A 20,903-nucleotide genomic window follows, 5' to 3' on the forward strand; every position below is an offset into this window, starting at 1 on the left:
GTTATTTGCTATACTCATTGTTTACTACAGTCGTTGTTTACTACACTCATTGTTTGTTACACTCATTGTTTACTACACTCGTTGTTTACTACACTCATTGTTTACTACACTCGTTGTTTACTACACTCATTGTTTATTACATTCATTGTTTACTACACTCATTGTTTATTATATTTGTTGTTTACTACACTCATTGTTTACTACACTCGTTGTTTACTACACTCATTGTTTTCTACACTCATTGTTTGTTACACTCGTTGTTTACTACACTCGTTGTTTACTTCACTCAATGTTTACTTCACTCCTTGTTTACTACATTCGTTGTTTACTACACTCGTTGTTTACTACACTCCTTGTTTACTACACTCGTTGTTTACTACACTCGTTGTTTGCTACACTCGTTGTTTACTACACTCGTTGTTTACTACACTCGTTGTTTACTTCACTCGTTGTTTATTACACTCGTTGTTTGTTATACTCGTTTACTACACTCGTTGTTTACTACATTCATTGTTTGCTACACTCGTTGTTTACTACAGTTGTTGTTTACTACACTCGTTGTTTACTTCACTCGTTGTTTATTACACTCGTTGTTTACTACATTCATTGTTTGCTACACTCGTTGTTTACTACAGTTGTTGTTTACTACACTCGTTGTTTACTACACTCGTTGTTTACTACACTCGTTGTTTACTTCACTTGTTGTTTATTACACTCGTTGTTTGTTATACTCGTTTACTACACTCGTTGTTTACTACATTCATTGTTTGCTACACTCGTTGTTTACTACAGTTGTTGTTTACTACACTCGTTGTTTACTACACTCGTTGTTTACTTCACTCCTTGTTTACTACACTCGTTGTTTACTACACTCGTTGTTTGCTACACTCGTTGTTTACTACACTCGTTGTTTACTACACTCGTTGTTTACTTCACTCAATGTTTACTTCACTCCTTGTTTACTACACTCGTTGTTTACTACACTCGTTGTTTACTACACTCATTGTTTACTACACTTGTTGTTTACTACACTCGTTGTTTGTTATACTCGTTTACTACACTCGTTGTTTACTACATTCGTTGTTTGTTTACTACACTCTTTGTTTGTTACACTCGTTGTTTGCTACACTCATTGTTTACTACACTCGTTGTTTACTACACTCGTTGTTTACTACACTCGTTGTTTACTTCACTCGTTGTTTACTACACTCGTTGTTTGCTACACTCGTTGTTTGCTACATTTGTTGTTTACTACACTCGTTGTTTACTACACTCGTTGTTTGCTACATTTGTTGTTTACTACATTTGTTGTTTACTACACTCGTTGTTTGCTACACTCGTTGTTTGCTACATTTGTTGTTTACTACACTCGTTGTTTGCTGCACTCGTTGTTTGCTACATTTGTTGTTTACTACACTCGTTGTTAGCTACATGTACATTCGTTGTTTTCTACATTGTTGTTTGCTATATTTGTTGTTTGCTACATTTGTTGTTTACTACACTCGTTGTTAGCTACATGTACATTCGTTGTTTTCTACACTTGTTGTTTACTACACTCGTTGTTTACTACATTTGTTGTTTGCTACACTCATTGTTTGTTACACTTGTTGTTTACTACACTCGTTGTTTACTACACGTGTTGTTTACTACACTCATTGTTTACTACACTTGTTGTTTACTACACTCGTTGTTTGCTACACTCATTGTTTACTACACTCGTTAGCTACATGTACATTCGTTGTTTTCTACACTTGTTGTTTACTACACTTGTTGTTTACTACACTTGCTGTTTACTACACTTGTTGTTTACTACACTTGTTGTTTACTACACTCGTTGTTTGCTACACTCGTTGTTTACTACACTCGTTGTTAGCTACATGTACATTCGTTGTTTTCTACACTCGTTGTTTACTACACTCGTTGTTTGCTACATTTGTTGTTTACTACACTCGTTGTTTGCTGCACTCGTTGTTTGCTATATTTGTTGTTTACTACACTTGTTGTTTACTACACTCGTTGTTTGTTACACTCATTGTTTGTTACACTTGTTGTTTACTACACTCATTGTTTGTTACATTTGTTGTTTACTACATTTGTTGTTTGCTACACTCATTGTTTGTTACACTTGTTGTTTACTACACTCATTGTTTGCTAAATTTGTTGTTTGCTACATTTGTTGTTTACTACACTCGTTGTTTGCTACACTCATTGTTTGTTACATTTGTTGTTTACTACACTCGTTGTTTACTACACTCGTTGTTTACTACACTCGTTGTTTACTTCACTCATTGTTTGTTACACTCGTTGTTTACTACACTCATTGTTTGTTACATTTGTTGTTTACTACACTCGTTGTTTACTACACTCGTTGTTTACTACACTCATTGTTTGTTATACTCGTTTACTACACTCGTTGTTTACTACATTCATTGTTTGCTACACTCGTTGTTTGCTACATTTGTTGTTTACTACACTCGTTGTTTACTACACTCGTTGTTTACTACATTCATTGTTTGCTACACTCGTTGTTTGCTACATTTGTTGTTTACTACACTCGTTGTTTACTACACTCGTTGTTTGCTACACTCGTTGTTTGTTACACTCGTTGTTTGTTACACTCGTTGTTTACTACACTCGTTATTTACTACACTCGTTGTTTGCTACACTCGTTGTTTGCTACACTCGTTGTTTGCTACACTCGTTGTTTACTACACTCGTTATTTGCTACACTCGTTGTTTGTTACACTCGTTGTTTACTACACTCGTTGTTTACTACACTCGTTGTTTACTACACTCGTTATTTGCTACACTCATTGTTTACTACACTCGTTGTTTGCTACACTCGTTGTTAGCTACATTCGTTATTTGCTATACTCATTGTTTACTACAGTCGTTGTTTACTACACTCATTGTTTGTTACACTCATTGTTTACTACACTCGTTGTTTACTACACTCATTGTTTACTACACTCGTTGTTTACTACACTCATTGTTTATTACATTCATTGTTTACTACACTCATTGTTTATTATATTTGTTGTTTACTACACTCATTGTTTACTACACTCGTTGTTTACTACACTCATTGTTTTCTACACTCATTGTTTGTTACACTCGTTGTTTACTACACTCGTTGTTTACTTCACTCAATGTTTACTTCACTCCTTGTTTACTACATTCGTTGTTTACTACACTCGTTGTTTACTACACTCCTTGTTTACTACACTCGTTGTTTACTACACTTGTTGTTTGCTACACTCGTTGTTTACTACACTCGTTGTTTACTACACTCGTTGTTTACTTCACTCGTTGTTTATTACACTCGTTGTTTGTTATACTCGTTTACTACACTCGTTGTTTACTACATTCATTGTTTGCTACACTCGTTGTTTACTACAGTTGTTGTTTACTACACTCGTTGTTTACTTCACTCGTTGTTTATTACACTCGTTGTTTACTACATTCATTGTTTGCTACACTCGTTGTTTACTACAGTTGTTGTTTACTACACTCGTTGTTTACTACACTCGTTGTTTACTACACTCGTTGTTTACTTCACTTGTTGTTTATTACACTCGTTGTTTGTTATACTCGTTTACTACACTCGTTGTTTACTACATTCATTGTTTGCTACACTCGTTGTTTACTACAGTTGTTGTTTACTACACTCGTTGTTTACTACACTCGTTGTTTACTTCACTCCTTGTTTACTACACTCGTTGTTTACTACACTCGTTGTTTGCTACACTCGTTGTTTACTACACTCGTTGTTTACTACACTCGTTGTTTACTTCACTCAATGTTTACTTCACTCCTTGTTTACTACACTCGTTGTTTACTACACTCGTTGTTTACTACACTCATTGTTTACTACACTTGTTGTTTACTACACTCGTTGTTTGTTATACTCGTTTACTACACTCGTTGTTTACTACATTCGTTGTTTGTTTACTACACTCTTTGTTTGTTACACTCGTTGTTTGCTACACTCATTGTTTACTACACTCGTTGTTTACTACACTCGTTGTTTACTACACTCGTTGTTTACTTCACTCGTTGTTTACTACACTCGTTGTTTGCTACACTCGTTGTTTGCTACATTTGTTGTTTACTACACTCGTTGTTTACTACACTCGTTGTTTGCTACATTTGTTGTTTACTACATTTGTTGTTTACTACACTCGTTGTTTGCTACACTCGTTGTTTGCTACATTTGTTGTTTACTACACTCGTTGTTTGCTGCACTCGTTGTTTGCTACATTTGTTGTTTACTACACTCGTTGTTAGCTACATGTACATTCGTTGTTTTCTACACTTGTTGTTTGCTACATTTGTTGTTTGCTACATTTGTTGTTTACTACACTCGTTGTTAGCTACATGTACATTCGTTGTTTTCTACACTTGTTGTTTACTACACTCGTTGTTTACTACATTTGTTGTTTGCTACACTCATTGTTTGTTACACTTGTTGTTTACTACACTCGTTGTTTACTACACGTGTTGTTTACTACACTCGTTGTTTACTACACTTGTTGTTTACTACACTCGTTGTTTGCTACACTCATTGTTTACTACACTCGTTAGCTACATGTACATTCGTTGTTTTCTACACTTGTTGTTTACTACACTTGTTGTTTACTACACTTGCTGTTTACTACACTTGTTGTTTACTACACTTGTTGTTTACTACACTCGTTGTTTGCTACACTCGTTGTTTACTACACTCGTTGTTAGCTACATGTACATTCGTTGTTTTCTACACTCGTTGTTTACTACACTCGTTGTTTGCTACATTTGTTGTTTACTACACTCGTTGTTTGCTGCACTCGTTGTTTGCTATATTTGTTGTTTACTACACTTGTTGTTTACTACACTCGTTGTTTGTTACACTCATTGTTTGTTACACTTGTTGTTTACTACACTCATTGTTTGTTACATTTGTTGTTTACTACATTTGTTGTTTGCTACACTCATTGTTTGTTACACTTGTTGTTTACTACACTCATTGTTTGCTAAATTTGTTGTTTGCTACATTTGTTGTTTACTACACTCGTTGTTTGCTACACTCGTTGTTTACTACAGTCGTTGTTTGCTACACTCGTTGTTAGCTACACTCGTTGTTTACTACACTCGTCGTTTGATACACTCGTTGTTAGCTACACTCGTTGTTTGCTACACTCGTTGTTTCCTACACTCGTTTGCTACACTCGTTGTTTACTACAGTCGTTGTTTGCTACACTCGTTGTTTGCTACACTCGTTGTTTACTACACTCGTTGTTTGCTACACTCGTTGTTTACTACACCCATTGTTTGCTACACTCGTTGTTTGCTACACTCGTTGTTTACTACACTCGTTGTTTGCTACGCTCGTTGTTTACTACACTCGTTGTTTACAACACTCGTTGTTTACTACACTCGTTGTTTGCTACACTCATTGTTAGCTACATGTACATTCGTTGTTTACTACACTTGTTGTTTACTACACTCGTTGTTTGCTACACTCGTTGTTTGCTACACTCGTTGTTAGCTACATGTACATTCGTTGTTTACTACAGTCGTTGTTTACTACACTCGTTGCTTACTACACTCTTTGTTTACTACACTCGTTGTTTACTACACTCATTGTTTACTACACTCGTTGTTTACTACACTCATTGTTTATTACATTCATTGTTTACTACACTCATTGTTTATTATATTTGTTGTTTACTACACTCGTTGTTTACTTCACTCGTTGTTTATTACACTCGTTGTTTGTTATACTCGTTTACTACACTCGTTGTTTACTACATTCATTGTTTGCTACACTCGTTGTTTACTACAGTTGTTGTTTACTACACTCGTTATTTACTACACTCGTTGTTTACTACACTCGTTGTTTGCTACACTCGTTATTTACTACACTCTTTGTTTACTACACTCGTTGTTTGCTACACTCGTTGTTTACTACACTCGTTATTTACTACACTCGTTGTTTACTACACTCGTTGTTTACTAGAGTCATTGTTTTCTACACTCGTTGTTTTCTACACTCGTTGTCGGGGATCCTCGCCACACTCTTTTGTTGTTATTTAGAGGATATCTAAATTTTTCTTAGTACTTTGCAAACCAGGCCTGGAGGTTATAAGACTTTTACCGTACTCAAACTCAGCCATGTTTGTTTTGAGTACAACTCAGAGCAAGCTCAGAAGCATACTCGAAAAATCTTGAGCGTTTACTCCATTTGAGTGTGACAATAATTTTAAAAACGTTTTATAACATTCACTTTTGAGTGTGAGTACGATTTTTAGCACGAAGTTCAAGTTTTCGTATGAAAACATTCTCAAAAAAGTTTTATGACCTCCAAGGCGGGTGATTTTCTTAGTTTCTTTCCTTTTAAGATACGATGGATAGTACAGAGGAAGATCTAATTCGTCCCATATACAAAAATGGCAGATATCAGAACCCATTCGACACGTGGATGGACACACCAGGGATTAGGAACTTAATAAAGATCATCGTCGATGAGGACCACAGTGGAATTCCAAGTCAGAAGGTATTATATGGTTTAATGAAATGCTGATCGACAGATATAATGAAACAATTGCATTATCAATGGATGTCTATGATTTCAGTTTTCATCGTACATCATATCTCTCTGAATTCGAAAATGGTGAAGTGTACGTTCCGGGTATGTCAAATACTGATGAAAAGTCACCAGTGATAAATAACAGAAAATTGTCTGTGTTTGTATCCCCCGTCATAGAAACTATATACTGACGTAAAACACAGCTCACGTATTAGATTATTAATTACTAAGAAGACTATTTGATTGATTTCATTGTTTAGAGCAGCAATAATCGATAGGTAGGTAGTGTTAGCATCGTGTTGCGGAATATTGTGGGTTCGAGCCCCGACCACAGCTGTTCAATGGCTGATACTATTCATTCGCAGAGTGCTCGGCATACGAAGTGAGGGTCTTTCGGGTTATCTCAGGTGAGATCGTAAAACTGAGATGACAAACATACCATCACTGCTACGTCTGATTCTGAGTGAATTACCCACAATGCTTGGTATAGTCAAACTTCTGACACTTCACTTTATGAAATTACGGCGTCTCAATTCGTGTATTGAATGATTCTAGAAAAGATTTTTGAATCCAATCAGTTATTGACAATGTGTCGATATATCACTTAGTCAACCCATTGCATTAACAGGAGTTGGGCAAAACTTTACCAGTGGAAACACCGGATTTCCAGAAATTACGAAATCCATCGACATCGGAAATGCAGATAATGTGGATAGGCCATGCCAGTGTGTTAGTGCAGATGGACGGACTGACCATTCTTGCCGATCCTGTATTTAGTGACAGGTGCTCCCCTGTGCAATTCGCAGGACCCAAACGATACCGTCCCCCACCCTGTAAGGTAGAGGATATACCCCATATAGACGCTGTGGTAATTAGCCATACCCACTACGATCACCTTGACTACGGAACTGTACAGAACCTCAATTCCAAATTCAACGACAAGATCACGTGGTTTGTTGCAGCGGGAACTAAGGAATGGATGCTGAATGCTGGTTGTAAGAACGTCGTTGAATTGTCGTGGTGGGACGAAGCGGAAATGCCCGGAAGACCGGACTTTAAATTCGTTAGTGTTCCGTGTCAGCATCGGTGTGAACGCACTCTGCTGGATTCTATGAAAGTAAGTTGTACTTAAAAAACCATAACATATATTTGCTAGAGGACATGTTTCATCATCATTGAGCGTGATGAGTTGAATATTTTAATATAATGATATCTTACATTTAATTGTGAAATGTCGGTTTTTTTCCTAAACCTTCGATGCTCGCAGACATAATAAGAACCATTGCATGCGTACTGAATTACTTCTTGGGGGTGACACGCTGCGCCAACCCACGATACGAATATATATATATATATATATATATATATATCTATATATATATGACAATCAACATTTAAAGCAAATACTTTTTTATTTTCTTTTGTATATGTTCTTTGTTTATATTACATCCGGTTTGCAATAACAATAATGATGATACTGATGGTATAATAAGAAAAATCATTGCACAGTATTACAAAGAAAAAGAAACTGTAAACGACATTGAGGTGATCATCTCCGAAATGCATCGAATCGAGCAATCATATTCAAAATCATCGATACGTCGGCGATTCATCTATTCAGTCCTTCATTTAATTTGAAATAAATTTCATTTAGAACGTAAATAATAGTAAAGAATGTGCTCCATGCGCGTATCTGTAAAAACAGCTAAATCATTAATATAAGCATACATTGTAAGATTCTTCAGACCTGAGGAATGGATAGGCAAACAATGTTATGTTGAAGTGTACAAATTAGTCCCATAATGATGATTGCATTATACACTGGGTTTCAACTGTTTGTTTATTTGTGTAGGCCCTCTGGTGTAGCTGGGTTGTTCAGGGGCCTCAACACAGCTTCTACTTTGCTGGAGACACAGGGTATTGTACCGCATTTAAACAGATCGGCAGGAAGTACGGACCATTCGACTTTGCTGCCATTCCCATTGGTGCATATTTTCCTAGGTAAGGAAACAAGAGGTTTATGGGCCACAGTCCCCACCCGAGTCAAGTAAACTCCACAGGTGAATAAAATCCTAGCCTTTGAACCCAATTAGTACGGTACATGACCATGAATTAGATGAATATAGATATGTTTATTAGACAGTGATACATGTAAATAGAAAATGAGTTCATATTGATTTGAAAAATTGCTGGTTTTGGATTTCCTAGATTTTTAAAGTCTATATTCTTACATGGCTTAATCCTGACCCAGGGGTAGGGAACAATATTTGCAATTCCTCAAAAGGGGTTTCTCAGTTATATATCTCTGTGCATAAAAAGTTAAGGAGGGTAACTTATTTCCCCAGATACCCTATTGGCATATAGTATCCTCACCAGGAGTACTGCAACAGATGGTATTATAGAACAACTGACCCAAGCTTAGTTCTAGCATAAGAGATGCATCAATTTAAGAACACAAGAAAAATGAACAGAGATCTGAAAATTGACAATTTTGAAGCATACATTGCTTCAGAAAACATAGAGCACACACTTGTCTAAAAGGCGAAGATGATGAACTGTGATCAATCTCATAACTCCCACAAGGAATATTGAATAAGGAGTTGGGCAAAGATGGGCCCCCTGGACACACCAGAGGTGGCTAGGAGTAGTAAGCATCCCCTGTCGACCAGTCACACCCGTTGTGAGCCCTATGTTTTAATCAGGTAAACGGAGTAAACCGTAGTCAAAAATGATGTGCCAATAACGGCCTAACAATTGGTATGAAACACGTTAGACAGCATTTGACCCAATGATAGGCTATATGGCCAAACTAGATCATTACAACGACCATAGAATTTGTGAAATGCTGACTTTGAACGAGATTGTTAAAACCCCTGTGTCATCAACTTGTTTGTCAGTAACTTGCCTCAGTTTAAAAACTGATCATACGCGGAACAAGCTCTTGTGTATCGAATCAGTTGAGAGATATAAACACCATATGCAGGTGATAATGGAATATTGCTACTTATGTATGGAAAGTTGACGATGGAGAAGCTTAAATCATCCAGTTTGGCATAAAGTTGAGTTGTTAGTTTGCCTTTACTATTAATTTTCAATAAAATGTGTAAGTACGAAGCAGATGTGGAGGACTTTGTGAAAAAATGTATACTTTTTTAGCGACTGTGTTTTCCAAAGAAAAAGTATGTAAAATGTAAAAAAAAAAAAAAAAGAAAAAAAAAAAAAAAAAAAAGAAAGAAGGTGATTTCTTCTAATTTAATTGTTTAAAATCTGTGAAATCTGTGATAGTAATGTGGCTTCAGACAAGTACATCTGTGATTACAATTATATATTTTAAGTAATGTCTCATCTTAAAAGAAGTGTTTACTAGGTTTCGCGGTTTTGACTCTGTTTTGAAATATAGATTAAATGGGGCTCTTATCCTGCCTTGTCATTTCCACTTTAAAAGAAAATAAATACATTGAATTTTTTTTAAAAATTGTGTTTGAATATTGTTTCCCATCATTACTTGATTGTGACGCATAGAGTGACCTTGGTTTAGAATACGATAATTCCAATGTTATCTATTACAATGGTTTTGATTGGACAAAATAAGAGTAAACGAGAATTTACACAGCAATAAATCTAAAAACGCTATGTATACACACGCGCCTGAAAGCAAATAACATAGTAAGGGGAAACTATTCATATGTTTGAAATTGATAATAGAGTGGACGAATTGAAATTATAAGAATCAAACATTCTTTAATTCTTTCATTCAGTTTGTGAGTAAAATGTTCAGACTTTACATATCGATAAATTCTTCAAAAAGAATATTTAATCCTATAATATTTTCACTTATCTCAAATAGGGAGTGTCATTGTTGAAATTTCATTGAAAACTGTTAAAGGGACGATCACAGTCATATTTCTTTCAATAACTTTCTTCCGCTTTTAAATATCGGAGGTAAAGGTTCACGGAAGGGGTTACAAGGTGCCACGTGATCCCTCAAAGGAAATAACTCCAACTGGCATAACGTATGACAAATTATAACGTCAGAAATGTATCAATGCAATATTTGATTTGCACCAATGAATTAGTCCGAATTTCCTCTTTCTGAAAAGTAATCATACATGTATTTAAACCATATTTAAACACAAGACCGAACAGCAGTGACACATTATTCTTTGATTAAGATACGAGAGACATTGCTTGAAGTTAATACTTATCTCTCTTTCCCTCTCTCACTCCTCTTTTTTAATCCCTCCTCCCATTTCTCTCTCTCTCTCTCTCTCTCTCTCTCTCTCTCTCTCTCTCTCTTTGATTTAGCATAGAATTTTGGATGAAATGTAAAAAAAAAACCAAAAAAAACCCCACTTGTTATGTTTCAGGTGGTTCATGAGACCCATGCATGTAGATCCGGAGGAAGCGGTAAAAATATTTGAGGACGTCAGAGCTAAAAATGCCATGGGTATCCACTGGGGAACCTTCAGAATGACTAAAGAGGTGAGTTACGGATAGGGGTGCTGTGGTGGGAGCGAACGGAAGTTGTAGCAAAATATACTCACGTGACAGAGCAGATCTGGATTTGTAAGCGGAACTCTGGATTTTAGTTCAGCTTAGCCAGAGGCTCAATTATGCGAATTTCTCTTATTGAATTTTGCCCGGTGTCTATTGTGTTTGTCATCCTTGTCAATTTAGATGAAACTTGGTACAAATCATTCTTCGGTGAATTGAATTCAAGTCATGCCCCCTTTAAGGAAAGTCCGTGCTTTTACGTATCCGGTTTTAAATTTTAAACACCGACTAGAAAGTTCCAGTTATAACTTCTTTGTTTGATGTTTGTAGTTTACGAGAACTGTACGAGTCAAATTTAGCATTCAGATGTGAATCTTAGATATATTTACCATGAATTATTATAGTGTGAAGTCATCACTAGCTCCAATGGTACAAAGCAATGTAATATCTACATTGAAAGGCTCATAGGCTTAAAAGGCTCATAGCTTGCAATCTAAGCCTGAACAAGTTAAAAATCATACATAGACGTGATCCTCACAGTGGAATTCACACTGAATTTTAGGGAGTGTGTTTGGTTCAAAGAAACCCAGAATCATAAATCCTCAGAAAATCATCAGCAAAGTTGTTGAATATTTGAACTCTTCTTCACAAGTACTTTCAAGAAACAAAATTAGTTGTACATGAGCTGTAGTTGCTAGAATCTACATATATGTTACACTATACTTATTTTTTCTATAAGTATGAGATAACATGTATGTATTTTTATGTATTATATGATTGATAGCCAAACAAAAAAAGAATAACACACACACCAAAAAAAATTGTGAGAAAAAGGAAGGGGAGGGGGTGCACCCCCCCCCCCCCCCCCCCACTCCTTGTGTTCTAATTGTCTGGTAGGAAAAAATTTTCAGTATGTTTTACATATATATATTGTCATATTCTGTTAATCTTGATTTTAAGACTGTATTTGCTGTTACAATTTACTATTTTCAAAGTGTGCAAAGAATAATTGTAAAACTTAAATTTAAAAATGGGGGTTTACATATTCAAGAGACCATTTTGCAAAATATCTCTGGTCAACTATGGTAAAATATGTTTTTTTGTTAACCTTAGATATAATTCTAAATATTTTTAAAGAAAAACTGACATGTAAACAATTTAGATTTTGAGAATTTTTCAAAATTGCGATATTCTGTGATTTTTTTCTGAAGGATGTGAGCAGATTAAACAGCAATTGTGTATGTTTTCAATTGAATATCTTTAAAAATTCCCTCAGTAAATGAATAGCTATTGGTTTTTATATATTATAGCTTAATATGATGTGCTTTGGTGCATATTTTTAATAAAACATGAGATAATGCATTCTTGTGTTAGAATTTGGCTTTTGCATTTGGGGGTATATGTGCTCTGTAGCACATAGTATAAAAATAAACCTGCAAAGGTATGTCTTATATGGGCTTTCTAGTTAGTTTATGAGTTGTTAAAGTTATTTAAATGAAAAAAAAATTTGATTGACAGAAATTTCTAATAGTATTTACCTACCTTAAAAGGGAGATATAATCCTGAAAAGGCATAAATGGGGTGGGGGTTATTTAAAAATCTTTTGAAGAAACACTGGGCCAGGAAAGTTGAATTTTTACATGAAAGCCTCCTGTCATGAGTAGATTCATGTTTCAAGTTGATTGAAACATGACCCTCGGGGTTAGGGTGGGGCCATAATAGAGGATCAAAATTTTACTTGGGGATATATAGGAAATCTCTGAAATCTTCTTAATAACAGCAGGGCCATGATTACTCACATTGATTTGCAAGCATCACCAGGTAGTGCAGATTCAAGTTTGTTCAAACTATGACCCCTGAGGGTGTAGGAAATCAAAATTTTACATGGGAATATATACTATTAGGAAAAACCGTTGAAAATCTTCTCAGGACTTGCAGGGCCATGAAAATATCAAATCCAATTTCGCCCCATAACTGACTTGAACTTCGTAATAGCTCATATACAAGTTTGGGGAAGAAGTATTATTAAGTCAGCTATGGCGCAAAGCGGGATATGCAAATATTTGTTAGGTACCAGTGACCCTCGGGATCTTTGTATGTTCACAGGCTGAACGGAGTAGCCCTTTTTCGTTCAATCTGTATAAATGAAAGGCCAAAGACAAAGTTCTGTTCAGCTACTCTTTTTATTAAAGAAACATTTCATCATTATAATTATTGATTGCAATTCATATTATACAATATACAATAATAATTACAAACATTATTACATGTATAAAAGTTCACACACAAAAATTAACGAAGCCATCTGAAAAATTGAAAAGTTATTTCAGAAATGCGCAAGTATACTCAATATCTTACCTGTATAAATGAAAGGCCAAAAACAAAGTTCTGTTCAGCTACTGAAGAACTCTGTCTTTGTTCCTCGCATTTATACCCCCGTACATCCTCCAAAATTCCTTACCATATTTGTTATATCTTAATAATATGTAATATTGACATTGGCTTTTAATTCAAACTCAAAGCCAACACAATTATTTCCTTGAAAAATCTATAATTTAGCGTTGCATACTCAAATTCACTTTTAAAGTTTTGCATAATTTTTAATTTCTTTTTTCGTGTAAATAATATATACAAATGCTTGACCTCTGGTGACTGATTTCTTACACTCCGATTGGTTACACGTTTCCTCTGACCAAAATCGATTTCACCCTCATGATCTTGTAAACAAGCTATAAACATACAGTCACCTCACCTCACGGTGAAAAGTTCAGACATTTTTGTTCTGCATCTTACTGTTGTTTTTGTCCCACATTATTTTGCCAATTAATTACTCCATTCATTACTCTTCTCCCCTATTTCAGAATTCTATCATCTGTTTTATACATTGCAAATTTCGTTATGATAAAAACACCTTTTATTGTCCTCATATTCTATAGAATATCTATTCAGTAAACAACAGCGTTAGATGCAACATGGAGTAATCAGGCAGTTCATTCTAGATAAAGGCGTTTGAAAAGAATCGGAGAAATTTACTACAATGCGGATTTTTCTTTTCTTTTTTCTTATCAGAATACATTCCATACGGCAAGGCCTTACACATCACACCATGATCATTGACTTTGTGACCTCGTGTCGTGGTTATGTCGTGAGCCCCTTGGGGATAGGTTGGGGCCACAATATGAGGGTAATTTTTTCATGAGAATAAAGATTGAAAACACGTTTTTAAAACATCAACAGCTGAAGCACAAAAGGGCTAAGACGACTCAGGTGAGCGATATGGCCCATGGGCCTCTTGTTAAATATACTGTTGTCAGTACTCTTGTGCTAATACAATCTCTTGGTGAAGTTACTTTTATTGTTTACATTTTGCAGTTTTACTTGGAGCCGAGGACAAAACTTGGAGAAGAGCTGGATAAGAAGAACATCAGTAGAGACAAATTTTTCACACTTCGTCACGGTCTGGTGCACACAATCGGACATTCTCTACCTCATGACCCTGCCTGACCTTGGATAGTCCAGATTGTATTTCATTTCTGTTATCATCACCATGAAATAAATTCCTCTCAATCAAACTAATTTGAATGTTATAATTGATTACATTGATTAATTACGTTTTAGATCCTATTATGATATATCGTGACCAGGTAAATTGAATGGATGCTGCCTCTGGCGATGATAAATCAGTAAAACTGCTGACAATATTATCTGTATCGAATCAGTCGTTTCTGTAGTCTGTTAATGTACCATTATTATCATGGATCTTACAAACGAAAATAGAAATTGCGTATAGATATATTTTCAGTATACAAACTCGACCGGAAACACAATTTGACTGAGTAGATTTGATACATGTATTGAATAGTCTTCGATGTTCATGTGTTTACTGTGTACTGTGACTAACTCGCAGAAATAATTTGAATTAAAAATAGATTTAATTTTCAAATATGTCAATATCTTTCAATCTAATTAAAGCCAAATCTTCTCTAACCTTACATGTGCATTGCATTTAAGGTCATGTTATTGACCCCAGTCTCATGAATAATTCATTAAATATTCGACCAATAATAAAGGGTTGACAAAGAATCAAGGACCAATCAGGAATCGTTTCACCGAAGCGTTGTTCACAAAAAATTGCACAAATCTACGAAAAGTTGAAGCATTTCAAATATCGGCGTCAAAGGAAGAGAGAAGGGAGATCTTGTACATTATACATCATATTTTCTGTGGCATTCTAACATTGCTCATTACCGCTGCCATCTTCTTTGGTTATTCTCCCTTGCCTCTCAGTAATTATTGACATGGGTAATATGATAAATACCAAATACGCTCTGATATAGCAGCAAAGCTTTCATGTCGGCGAAAACCGTGATTTGATCAGTCAAGTGTGAAAGGTGAAATAACATGACCCCAAACGCAAAGCCGTCAGATCCCTTCTTCAGTGTAAGGGTTAGAGAAGATCTGATTTGAATTACATTGGATATATCTTTCAGTGTTTAAATCTTAAATTGACGCACAACTCATTATAGCATATTGTCGAGATGCATTTCTACGTACAAAGGATTTGGATAGACTGAATCTTTTATAAATTTTCTTTGAGGGCTCCTTCTTAGTATAGAGATTGTGAAATTTAATGTGTAGGGCTACTTCCTTATATAGAGATTGTGAAATTTACTGTGTACGGGCTACTTCCTTATATAGAGATTGTTACGGTGAATGTTCAGAGAAAAAAGGGTTTTAACCATCCGAAACCTTCATCTTAAAGCTTATAAGGTAAGGGATAAATATTTTTACAAGTCATACCACATGTGTTCGAATTTACGCGATGCTTTTCCGGAATTCCTCGACTTTAAGCTTGCCTTTTATTTCGCTGAGCATGGCGAATTTAAACAGCATTATCAACCATAACAAAACTATATTTTAGGCTCGAAAATCTCTTTCAAAATATGTCCGTCAAAATGTTCTTATTACTTACTTTTCATTGTAGGAACAAATGATTAAAAGTTAAACGGAAATTGAATTTTGTCGGATTTACCAGAACGTGTTGTGTTTTGGAGATGAATATCGTTTCCATTTTTTTTTCTTATTCCAAAAGCTATATATATATATATATATATATATATATATATATATATATAGGCCTATATACACTGTAGCTCTTTGCGATTAAAAAAACCAAACCGTTTCAAATGTTCTAATATTTAAAATGATTTACATTTTTGACTACAGAGACCACAAAAACTGGTAAGCACCTTTTCTATTTACACTTCGTTTATGAAAACTTGAACAACGATAAAATATATTAGTAATAATAATGATAATACTTTTGAAGAGTATGTAGCCCTATTAATACAGGACATTTTTCTTCCCCGGGTCCTTCTGAAATACAAACAATATACACATAGCGATACGTACAACCAAAGATAAGCGTATAAAGATAGATTCCGTGATTATATACAGTGTATTACAAAGTTGTATTTAAGACAAGTATGGGGACCATATTCATGACATGTAATGCACCATGGAATAAAAGAGGGGGGGGGGGGCGAAAATGCATCCATATATATTCAAATACATACACATGTATATAGAACACGTATTTAAAAATAACGACAGCTAATTATATATGTTTCCATATTTCTTCTAAAAACAGTAAGAGACATTCTGATTAAAATCAAACCTCTCACTTCGCTCGATATACGGACAGTCGCTGCGTAGAAGTGAGAGGGTTGATTTTAATCAAACTGAGTAAGAGACGGTGATAATTCATGGTACCTCATTAGATACATCTACACCTGAGTATTGAAGAGCGTTTTTGAAACAAAATTGTTTCGATGTTTTGTTAAACAAAGATTACAATTTAATTCGGGACGCATGGAATAGGAATCATGAGTTTGAAAAAAAAATCTCGTAGATATTCAGAGCCCATACCATTAAAAGTTGTGTACAATAGAATACACGTAATTACTTCACATTTAACCATCCTTAAGCCCCGTTCACATGCCCTGATTTACTCACGGGATGCAAATTCTGCATGTATGCAAATTCTGCACCCGGGTGTAAATTTGAGCATGTGAACGCAATTGCATATATGCAAAAGTAAATATACATATGCGCAAATATACACCCGGATGTAAATCTGCACCTACTTAGACCAGGTGCAAATTTACTTTTGAATATGTGTATATTTACTCCTAGTGTATTTTCTGTCATGTGAACACACACACCGTATACAACGTCACACTCGAGGAATCGTCACTGTGGATCACGAGGGCTCGGCTCCGAAGTGGAGCAAACGCAGTATCACCGAGTATGAGGTCGGTTTTCTCATAAAATACACCATATTTCTGCAAACATCATATTGCATAGAGTGTCGTAGACCTATCTTGATCAATCAAATTTGTCACCGAAGCCTACACAGCGAGGGAAAATCCTCCTTCTCAATCGAAAATAATCCACCATCTTTATCAAACTTCGAGAATCATTGCCATTTGACCCGAATTTGTTAAGTATCATGTGAACACTTAGCAAATATACCTTTACACACGGGTGCAAATTTTGCATAGATGCAAAGTTTGCATCCCGTGAGTAAATCAGCGCATGTGAACGGGGCTTAGTCTAACTTTTCAAACAAGGATTTCGATGGCTGCGGTTTTTCTCTGTATGATGGTCGGATAATAGATTAAAACAAAGATATTAAATTCGAATTAATGATTTACTAATTAAACATGTACATTGCTCTGTTTATTTTTTAAATGCATTTCTCACTGGGGGAAAAAGGGGGTGGGGTGCCCCATTGCTTGATGCGCCTGTCAACAAAGCAAACAACAAATCATGCGTCACCTTTTATATCCGATGACGTCAGTTACATTGTCAGGTGCATCGCGATTTGTTATTTGCATATACATGTTTCTTGTGTCGGATTTACTATTGATATAAGCTACAACGTTGCATGCAACGGTAAGTTTTCATGTAGTAAAGATTTTCATAGAGTGAAAAGTCACAAATCATAGCATTTATGGTGTTTGGTATGGAGAGCCAAAGAGTTCAATGTTCTATCTTTGTAATTATGTATTTGTTGTTACTAAATGCGCCATTGGTTCAATGTAAAATAGAAAAATGTTAATCGTTATCTTGACATTTGTAGTACATAACGGTATATTTGTTATTTGAATGGCGTAAGATGTAAAGGAATGTAATGTCTGTGTAGATGCGTAACAAGTGAATGCATTATTTATTCAATGCAAATTTGAAATTAGATCTTCGGCATCCGTATTTGAGCATTTGCACATTTCAGTTGCGAGTTACAGTAAATTTTTTTTGGTAATCCGTCCGATGATAGTTCGACATTCGAATTTGCTCATTCGTTTACTGCATTTCAACATTTGTTCGTTGTTTTACCATTATGACGACAGAGGGCGCGCGCTACATCGAATCTTTTGGGAAACAGACTATAGAATCATATTGGAGGACCAGTTTATGTGACATTCCCTCGGAGCTATTATTTTCCCGGCCTTTCGAAGTCCGAGGTAAATTATTTTATTTTGTGCAAGGAAGATATTTTGATAAGCAAATCCATACCATATTTTTACTATGAGTTTCATTCCTTCTGTTTATCATAAGTAGAGTTTCTTCTCCTCCGATGTACTGATTAATGGAAAAATTCGATTATCTAATCGAAATGGCCCCCGATTATAGATAATCTATTAAAATTTTTGATAATCGATTAATCAAAATATAACTTAAAGTAATTTATATTCATGCTATCTTGATTTATTTTCTGTGAATGTAACTAATTCATAAGTATTAATTTGATAAATGAATCCAATGATAAAAAATACATCAAAATGCATTTCAGAAATCACCCCAATTTTTTTTTTATCAATTCATTCTTCATTCAATAATAAACAAATTTAATACTTGAAATTAATCGATTATTAATCAATTATAGTGCGTCCGATTATACTGATAATCAATCATGAAAAAATATTCCGATGGTTCATCACTACGATTGTTTAAATGGTTGGACACAATTCCCCAACAGGGCAATTGTTACACTAAAAATGGAATTGTTACTCTTTTTTAGTGTAATTAACTGTATCATGGGATTTTCAGTTGTTTCCCCTCTATTCTCGTGTTTGCTTTGAGTAAAAAATTAAGTGCAAGTGTACTGCTACATCCTCTAAATATTTAGAGTCTAGGAAGCGTATATTTACATATATGTACAGGGACTCTATATGTGGCCAACAAGGTTTATAAATAACCAGCTCTAACAGCTAGACTATGAAATAAAAAGATGTTTCTATCTCTGCTTTAAACTGATAAAAGGAGTGGTTTACAATAAAGAGGCTTGACAGAGGACAACTGGAACAATTTTTTTGAGAAGAGGAAAAGTATCTCAAATTAAACTATATCAAAATACCCCCGGTAATGTTGATTAATGATACATTTTTAACAAAAATAGCAGTTTTGAAATTGGGGTGTCTGAAATTGAGTTAGCTGTTTTGTGGAGAGAAAAAGAAGGGGGTGATCAGATACGAAACAAGTGCTTGTGGAAATAATGTAAAATTCAAATCTAGGCCACTGGTCTAGTAAAAATTATGGGAAAATAGCCCGACTGGTCTATTACATAAAAACTTTAAATATGTTACATTCAATGTTGGCTGTCATTTAATGAAAACAGCTGGTAAATGATAACTGATTCACTTTGTTTACAAATATAAAACCCATAGGCGTCGGAACCGGGGGGGGGACTTGGGAGGGGCTTAGCCCCCCCCCCTACTTCTTTTGCAAAGATAGACATAATAGACATAATACCCCCCCCCCCCAAACGACGTAGAAACTTTTTTGCTGGTAACCCCCCCCCCTTTTCCGACGCCTATTAAACAAGAATAGTTTTTGCGTGTTTTAGAATTCTTACCCAATGTAAATATTAACTATTTAATATTGTGAATTACGTATTTCAGTGACAGTAATGCAAAAATGGTGGGTAAGGGGCGCGAAAACGAAAATCAATCCCAATCAAAGCAAATATGTACAAGAGTTTTTGGTCTCGCACAAATAAATGTAACGTCCCTGGTGGTATATGGTTACTAAATGGCATACACTGTTTGTTTAAAGTAAACTCATGGATCATGGAAAAAATCAGTCCAGTCATCTATACTAATGTTCTACATCAAGTCTCTGATCAAACTATTTCAGCAGCACATTTTCAATGACTTTTAGCGCCAACCGGTTAATGTTGAGTGTGCTAGACACCCAAGTAGTCCAGAGTGTAAACTGGTCCTACTATATGATTCTATAGTCTATTTCCCAAAAGATACGATGTAGCGCGCGCCCTCTGTCGTCATAATGGTAGAACAATTTACAAATGTTGAATTGCGCAAATGCGAATGTCGAACTAACATCGGACGGACTACCAAAACACATTTACCACAACTCGCATAGGCTTAACAAACTACAATGTGCAAATGCTCAACTACGGATGACGAAGATCCAATTTCAAATTTACATTAAATAAATAATGCATTCACTTGTTACGCATCTACACAAACATACACTTACATCTTACGCAATTCAAATGACGAATATACCGTTTTGCATTACAAATGTCAAGATAACGATTAACATTTTTCTATTTACATTGAACCGATGGCGCATTTAGGAACAACAAATACATAATTACAAAGATAGAATATTGAACCCTTTGGCTTTCCATAGTTTGGAGGCTTACTTTGGGTAGGCCTAAACAATGCAGTTTCCCGTATTTTTTTTTTTCAATCTGTTGGAGTTAAGCGACTTCAAAGTCGATATTTAAAGGACAGCGAAATACGCATTGCATCCT

General features: G+C 35.2%; 1 protein-coding gene across 4 annotated transcripts in view; it reads left to right on the forward strand.

The window, feature by feature from the left end:
* The window catches only part of LOC125654447 (N-acyl-phosphatidylethanolamine-hydrolyzing phospholipase D-like), a 142,777-nt gene that overhangs the window by 11,597 nt on the left and 110,277 nt on the right, over nucleotides 1-20,903 (forward strand). For 2 of the 4 annotated variants that reach the window (XM_048884404.2, XM_048884403.2), the window contains exons 2-6: nucleotides 6,381-6,535; nucleotides 7,197-7,685; nucleotides 8,421-8,569; nucleotides 10,936-11,050; nucleotides 14,435-14,634. In XM_048884404.2, the coding sequence (XP_048740361.2) occupies nucleotides 6,386-6,535; nucleotides 7,197-7,685; nucleotides 8,421-8,569; nucleotides 10,936-11,050; nucleotides 14,435-14,566 (1,035 nt within the window). In that variant the 5' untranslated portion in view covers nucleotides 6,381-6,385 and the 3' untranslated portion in view covers nucleotides 14,567-14,634. Of the gene's footprint in view, nucleotides 1-6,380; nucleotides 6,536-7,196; nucleotides 7,686-8,420; nucleotides 8,570-10,935; nucleotides 11,051-14,131; nucleotides 14,247-14,434; nucleotides 14,635-20,903 lie in introns of those variants that run through there. The other 2 variants (XR_007362361.2, XM_056145456.1) reach the window with 2 other exon arrangements.

The sequence above is a fragment of the Ostrea edulis genome, chromosome 7 (genome assembly GCF_947568905.1).
Source record: "Ostrea edulis chromosome 7, xbOstEdul1.1, whole genome shotgun sequence".
Classification (NCBI taxonomy): Eukaryota; Metazoa; Mollusca; class Bivalvia; order Ostreida; family Ostreidae; genus Ostrea; species Ostrea edulis.